At 64.1% G+C, this 7,847-nt stretch overlaps 1 protein-coding gene across 1 annotated transcript in view; it reads right to left on the bottom strand.

Moving 5' to 3' along the window:
- DDC (dopa decarboxylase) overlaps nucleotides 1-6,525 on the bottom strand; it is a 41,564-nt gene extending 35,039 nt beyond the window's left edge. Inside the window, exon 1 of the mRNA XM_023747520.1 lies at nucleotides 6,316-6,525. Within this exon, the coding sequence (XP_023603288.1) occupies nucleotides 6,316-6,525 (210 nt within the window). The remainder of the gene's footprint in view (nucleotides 1-6,315) is intronic.
- Nucleotides 6,526-7,847: the final 1,322 nt, after the last annotated feature.

The raw sequence follows: 7,847 nt of genomic DNA, 5'->3' as shown, positions 1-7,847 counted from the left end.
ACCCCCGGGGCTCTTATCACTCACCGCCTGACACATGCAAATTACAGTCGTAATGAAAGTGAAACGTTTGAATTTAGGGTAATTGGAATTGCATCATTTCGCTGTTTGCTGTTCCAGCCCGTTCCTATAGAAACCGCCCGGCACTGGCGTGTGAACTTTCCTCTTCTGCGCCCGGTCCTCCCAGGGACGCCTCTTGGACGGAAAGCCCCCCCCCCCCCCCCGAATCAAAGTGGGGGAGCCCCGCACTGCTCGCCGCTCCCGGGAGTGTCCGCTTCTCCACAACCGATTCGATTCCGTGGCAAATACTGACCCCGGCGCCTCCCTCCCGGGCACGGGCGCTGGCCCAGGGGCTGAGCGCTGCCTGCGCGGCTCCAACAGGTCGAACCTGCGGCCACGCGGGCCCGTGGTCCCGACCTAAGGACCAAGAGGTGACCCGGCTCCGGGTTGCGCGACCCACCAGGTGGGCCCGGGCACGTCTCACCTCACGCTCCCAGCACCTGTGTGGCGGGGGGCGGGGGGCTGAAGGGCGGGGGGCGTGGGGGGCACGGGGCCACTGCTGACCCAGGAAGGCTCAGAGCAGGTCCCACGGGCCGCACAGCAGAAGGGGCATTTCTGAGCCCAGAGCCAGCCCCTCCCCGCACCGTGGGCTTCTCTGCCACCTGCACTGTGTGCACCGGTCCCTGTGTCTCGCGTGGGCAGAAGACTCAGAGACCCAGGCTGGAGCGGGCCCGGGGTACCACCTGCCCCTAGACTAGTGATGGCGAATCTATGACACGCGTGTCAGAGGTGACACGCGAACTCATTTTTTTGGTTGATTTTTTCTTTGTTAAATGGCATTTAAATATATAAAATAAATATCAAAGTATAAGTCTTCGTTTTACTATGGGTTGCAAGATCAAAAATTTCTATATGTGACACGGCACCAGAGTAGTTAGGGATTTCAAATGCTGACACGCCGAGCTCAAAAGGTTCGCCATCACTGCCCTAGACTCTAGTGGTTCTCAACCTTCTGGCCCTTTAAATACAGTTCCTCATGTTGTGGTGACCCCCAATTTCATTGTTACGAATTGAACATAATGAAAGCATAGTGATTAATCACAAAAACAGTATGTAATTATATATGTGTTTTCCGATGGTCTTAGGCGACCCCTGTGAAAGGGTTGTTAGATCCTCAAAGGGGTCGCGACCCACAGGCTGAGAACTGCTGCCCTGGAGTGCGGTGGGGACCCGCCCAACCCCAGCAGAGAGACCCAGGAGAGGCCGCCCGCCTCCTCCCGCCAACGGCCGGGTAAACACTCATCCTCGCTCTGTGTGCACAGCCGCTCTGTTTGCAAAGCAGCGACGGAGCCGCTGGGGCCAGGGAGGCGGGGCGGTCCACGCAGCTCTGGGCGCCCCCAAGCCCAGGTCGGTCCCTGCAGCCTGGGACCCCACACCCGCCGCCCTGGGCCCATGGAGAACACGGGGGATGTGAGCCTTTCTCCCCGGCCGGTCCAGGCGCTGCCCCTTCATGCCCTGAGCACCCGCCTCCGGGATGCCCACAGGCACCATGGAAACCTCCCGTCAGGGGAGCCTCCCCCCCCCCCCCCCGACTCCAATGGAGTTTCCCGGGGCCAAGGCACCCCCCAGGGAGCCATCCTGAGGAGGGGCCGCGGTGGAGCCCCGGCCCGGTGGTCTGAAAGGAGGGGAGGGTCCTGCTGAATTCAGTTATTCCCACTGCTGTGTGCAGAGCCGTCCACCAGGGCCAGAGGGGGAGGAGGGGAGGGAAGGAAGAGGCCGCGCGAACCCAGGATTTGGCTTTTCCCAAGGCCCGGGGACACCCCACGGCCGGCGTCCTCCTTGACCAGGACGCCCCCTTCCCTGCGGGGACCTCAGGGCTGTCCCCAAGATGAGAGAGTTCCCTCTGGCCCCTCGGACCCATGGAGGGGCCGCCTCGCCGTGGCCCAGGCCCCTGCTGTGGGTCTGGCTCGGAGGGAAACCCTGCAGATGCGAAGGAGCCCAGCTGCCGGCCCTCCCGGAGTCAGGGCTTCGGGGGAACCCAGGCCAGACGCTTGGATTTCCCCTGGAGACGGAGCAAACAGAACCCCGGGCAGAAGGCTGCTCGGAGCCCCCCGCCCCGCCCCGCCCCCCGCCTCCCCCTGCAGTTACCTGTTATTAATAAAGCAGCGCCCACGTGTGCCCAGCCCTTGACAAACATCAAACCCATTTTACAAGCACCCGTGGGAGGCCACCCTGGGCTCCCCCCACCCCGGCGGCAGGGGCTGGGCGCCCAGCTGCACCCTGCCAACTGGCCTGCCGGCCCCGCCCCCTCCACCCGTGTCCCAGCTCCCTGGGTCCCGATGCCTCAGGGACCCGCTGGACACAATGGCCACTCACCCCTGTGTCTCATCAAGGCTCACAGGCTCCTCGCCCCACGAGACGTGTTGGGTGGGGGCGACTCGGGGGGCACCTGTGTCCCAGGAAGTTCCCGAGCAGCCCCACCTGCACACGCTGGAGGCCAGGTCGTCCCCACGCCCATCCACCCGGCCGGAAGCAACAGGCAGACCTCCCCCCGTCCCCAAACCAGGTCCCAGCCCCGGGGCTGCTCCCCGGCCTGGCCCAGGCTCGGGATGCAGAGCGGTACTCACGCGGCCGCTCTCGCTGTCTGTCCGCCCTCTCTCCTCCGCGACAGTTGAAAGGCACAGAGGATGCGATTACGCGATTGCCATTTATGCAGACGGAGCGTCCGCCTCCCGAAGCCAATCAGAGTCACGCTGCTCTGCTCATTCACAGGCAGCATCTCCCGCCGCCGCCCGCCCCCGGGGCCTGGCCAGAGAGGGCTGGGCAGGACCAGGGGACCACGGAGCCTGAGGGGCCAGGGGCCAGGGCCGAGGGAAAGGGGTCCCGTGTCCCCAGTCCCTGAGCGAGCCCAGCCCCCGTCCTGTCCAGGGCGCCAGGGCCAGGCAGCCGGGAGCACGTGCTCTGTGACAGGCGGGGCCAGGCCTCTCTCCTCCCCCGGGGGCGACGGGGACCCCCGACAGGAGGGACGGAGGCTTAATGTACCCAGCTCCTTCTGCTCTGTTCTGGTCAGAGAGAAGCAGAGGCAGGAGCGGGTTCGAGCCCAGGCTCATCTGATTCACAGCCTGTTCTTCCACCCGGAAGCGACCAGCAGCTCTTCACGCAGCTGTGGGCTCGCTCCCCCACCTCCCGCAGACTGGGGGGCAGGACAGGTGCTTCCCTGTGAGGGGCACAGAGCCCCGTGGGCCCGGAGAGGGGCTGGGGGCCACTCAGGCGGGAGGTGCAGGTGGGTTCTGCTGCTCGCACACACACACATCACACACACATACATGTACACAGACACACATGCATACACACAGCATGCAGACATACACACCAAACACACCCACAGCATGCTGACACTACACCCTCAGCACATGCATGCACACACACAGCATGCAGGCACCACACCCACATGCATGTACACACCATGCAGACATGCATGCACATACGTACACACAGCACCCAGACACCACACACACCGTACATACATGCACACACAGCATGCAGGCACCACACCCACATGCATGTACACACCATGCAGACACACATGCACGTACATACACAGAGCATGCAGACATCACACACACAGCACATACATGCACATACACAGCATGCAGGCACCACACACAACCACAGCACCCGCATGCAGGCATGTGCACACACTCCCCACACGTGTGCACACACTCTCAGGCCTGTGGCTGTCAGGAGCCAGGGGCTCCGCCCACAGAGCCAGGGGCCTGGTCTGAGGAAGCAGCATGCCCTGGAGCCCGTGCCCTCTGGGCAGAGACCTGCAGGCCTGAGCTGGCCAGGGGCGGGGCTGCTCCTTAGCAGGTAGGCGGCCGGCAGGGCAGCTGGCGTGGGCACAGCCGCCGGAGGGAGGGGCTGGCAGGGCCGAGGGGCAGGGGCACAGCCAGCGGGAGGACGCTCTGCCCCGCCCTGCGAGATGGGCCCCTGCAGGGGAGAGGCAGGCTGGCGCCCCCCTGGCTGTGCAGGGGCCACAGGCCGGTGGCCTGGAGGGGGCGCCGGGGCAGGTGGCCGTGTGCCAGGGCTGGGCAGGGCGCTGGGCCCTTTGATCCTGCAGGGCGGGGCTCTCCCAGGTCGGCTGGCACAGGCCCTGGTGACCCTGGGTGACCCGTGGAGGCCACGCAGGAGGGCACAGGTGGGTGAGGGGCTGGCCCCAGCGCGGACCTCCGTGAGAAGAGGCTCATCATCCCTTTCAGTCCCTGTGCCGGGACGGGCCTTCTGGAAGGTTCCACACAGGCGCCTCTGCCCCTCCCCAGTGCCTCACATGTAGATAACATCCTCCCTTTATCTAACGGACAGAAACAGAGGCCCAGAGAGGTCAGGGCACTTGCCCAAGGTCCGCCTGCCCTTGTGTGTGGCCGGGCCCACCACAGGGTCCCATGCCGGTGGCAGGCAGACCTCGGGAGAACAAACAGAAGAGAGAACCCACAGCTGCCAGCTGCGCCCAGTGCTGCAGGGCACGGACGAGGCGCAGCCGAGCGGGCGGGGGCCCCGGGCTAGGGCCTGGGAAGCTGTGTGCGGGGCACCAGCGTGGGGAGGGTGGGCATGAAAGTCACTCCAGCAGAGCTCCGAGAGCAGATGGGGTCAGGGCGGCGAGTGGAGGTCTGAGGTTTATACACGAGGGGGAAGCACCCCAAGGTGGAGCGGGTGGAGACGGCAGGCCCTCGGCCAGAATCCGTCCTCGCTGCCCGAGGGGTGACTGTGGGCCAGCGGCAGGGCCACCCGCAGTGCGGATGACGGACAGGACTCGAGGGAGGACAGGGCAGGAGGGCTGGACCTGGCCAAAGACCTGCTGGGCTTGCAGGAGAAACTTATGAAAGCCTGGGAGCCTGGCCAGTGTGGCTCAGTGGTGAGCGTCAAGCTACAACCCAGGAGGTCAGGGTTCGATTCCCGGTCAGGGCACAGGCCCGGGTTATAGTCTCGACCCCCAGTGTGGGGCCTGCAGGAGGCAGCCGATCCGGGATTCTCTCTCATCATTGATGTTTCTCTCTCTCCCTCTCCCTTCCTCTCTGAAATCAACAAAAATATATTTTTAAAAAAATCCCAACACAGACATTTGACTAAAATAAACGGAAACGCGAGCGTCTAGGAAGGGCCGGCTGCTCCGGAGGAGGAAGAGGTCATGCCTCTCACCCCTCGAGACCGAGGTCGCTGCGAAAGGGTGAGGTTCCTGCCGCGAGGATGCACACCCGGCCGAGGGAACCGAAGAGAGGGCCCCCCCCCCCCCCCAGGAAGGGAACACGAGCTGATGTGGAACAGCAGGCGCATCGCAGAAGGACGGCCTAGTGCAGCGGTTCTCAACCTGTGGGTCTCGACCCCTTTGGCGGTCGAACGACCCTTTCACAGGGTTCGCCTAAGACCATCCTGCATATCAGACATTTACATGACGATTCATAACAGTAGCAACATTACAGTTATGAAGCAGCAACGACAATAATTTTATGGTTGGGTCACAACATGAGGAACTGTATTTAAAGGGCCAGAAGGTTGAGAACCGCTGGCCTAGTGCGTGGTGTGGGGCCCGCTGGCCCGCAGGTGGGGAAATGAGAGCCGGGAAGCCCTCCCTCAGGGGGTGGGATCCTTAGCGAGAGGCCGACTTCTCAGGATGACAGGAGTCATGTGATGATGCTGGGGGCCGAGATCTCTCCTACAGCCCTCATCAGCCACCGCAAACGCCCCCCAACGGGCCGCAGGGCTGTTAGGAGTCTCTCCTTCCAACGACAGGCGAGGGCCGAGCTGCTGATTGGGGGCGAGGCCGCAGAAATACCGGCATCGCCGGAAACGGGGGAACACGGGAGAAGGTGGCCCTGTGGTTCGTACCAAAGGCGAGGGGAGTCGTAACGTTTACTCATCGTCTCCCACGAGCTGGATGTTGTCCAGACGCTGTGATTTAGTCCTCAGACAACTACTAACACCCACTTTCCACTGAGCCAAACCGGTTAGGGCAACACCCGCTGCTTCCCCGAGGGAGAGACAGGCCCGGGGACCCAGGTACAGGCCGCGTGGGGGGAAGAGGTAGAGAGGAGCAGAGGCTGGGCTGGTCCCGCCTGTGCCATCACGCCCGGCACCCACCGGTCCGACGGGCACCACCAGGGACGGCCCCTGCCGGCCCCCAGCGCGTGGAGCAGTCAGCAGCCCCGCCCGCGGCGGAATTCACCCTTAAGCAGGCGCTCTGTGCTGTGGAGCGGGGGTTAAGGCACAGGTGCTGCCCTTTACCGCGGCGACCACCCGACTAGGACCAACAGGGAGACTCACCGGCCGGAGTCCTGTCCCTGCGGCGTCTGCCCCCTCGGGAGAGCGGGCTGGGGGGCTGGGGGGCGGCCAGCAGCCTGGGTCGGAGCTCACGCAGGTCTGCCCAGAGCTGCGCACCCACACGGCCTGGGCCCTGGTTTTCAGCCTCATCAGCTGGTTAAACATTAACCTCTGGTGGTGATAAAGCCTCGCCCCCGCCAACTGCGTGCCCATCTCCGGAGCGGGCAGCGCCGAGCCAGGGCCTCAGCTCGGGAACAGTGTGCGGACCTCAGGTCCCTGCTTCGTAGAGACTTGAGACTTTTCGTGACCCAAACAGACCCCGTGAGGAACCCTCAGGAGGTCCTGTCGATCCTACTCCTCACCCCGCAGCCTCGGGCTGGGAGGGTCCAGCTGTGCGCGCACGTGGGGCTGGGGTGCTTTCAAACGCAGCCCGTCTCCCACCGCTGAGCAGACACCCCCCTAAGGAACCGGGTGCGAGGGGGCGGCACGAGGGGCGGATCCCCAGCCCGAGGGGGTGCTGCACGGCCGGTCCTGCGGGACCCTTGTCGTCGGCTGCCTGCAGCTCTGCATTTAGATTCACCCGCGCCCTCCAGGGCGGCCACAGGGTTAATCCCGCCTCCCGGGGCCCCCAGGTGGGAGCCCCCATGTGGGCAGCTCCGGTGGTGGGTGACGTGACCCTTGAGCGCCACGCCCCGAAGCGTCTGAGCTGCAGAGGCATCGGCTGGCAGCTGCAGCCTCGAGCGAAGACGGGGCAGCTGACCCGCCTGCCCCCAGGGGACCACTTCTCATCCCTGGCGTTTGGCCTTTTGGGTTTGGGTTCTGGTGGCCTGGGTCCCAGGTGACCCTCAAGGGGAGAAATGCAAGGTCAGGTCCGACCAAAGCCACCCGACCCTGCAGGATGCCGCCTGCAGCTCATCGCAGGCCCTCGCCCCCATCCTCCCTGAAAGTCTCCCTGTGGCACAGGGGAAGCCGTGGTAAGAACTCAGGGGGCCCTGGGTGGGTTGCTCGGTGGTTAGAGTGCTGGCCCTCGGACAGAAGGGTTGCGTGTTCGATTCCTGATCAAGGGCAAGGGCCTCAGTTTCAGGTTCCATCCCTGGCCCTGGTCAGGGCGCGTGCAGGAGGCAACCAATCAATCGCCGGGTCTCTCTCACATCGAAAGTTCTCTCTCTCTCTTCCCCTCCTCCCTCCCTTCCATTCTCTCTAAAAATGAATAAAAATCAATGGAAAAAGCAGCCTCAGGTGAGGATTAGAAAAGAGAAGAACTCAGATGCGTGGTTTCCTGGGGCACGAGCAATGCCCTGTTCTCTCCAGGTCTGACTGTGACCCTGGAGGCTGGGTCAGCCACGGTCGGCCCAGTGCCTGCCAGAGGCTGAGCTCAGACTGTGCTGTGCCCGGCGGTTGGGGCTGTGGGTCCACCTGTGCGGCAGGTTAAGGAAGAGCTGACAGGCAGGCTGTCTGTGTCGAGCCCCGGGCATTTCGCACGCCTCGGCGGGGAGGGCGCTCCTCTGGACGGCCGGCCGTTCCTACCTCAGGGG

This window comes from Myotis lucifugus, unplaced genomic scaffold (genome assembly GCF_000147115.1).
Source record: "Myotis lucifugus unplaced genomic scaffold, Myoluc2.0 scaffold_898, whole genome shotgun sequence".
In the NCBI taxonomy this organism is placed as follows: Eukaryota; Metazoa; Chordata; class Mammalia; order Chiroptera; family Vespertilionidae; genus Myotis; species Myotis lucifugus.
This window is presented reverse-complemented; position numbering and strand designations above follow the sequence as displayed.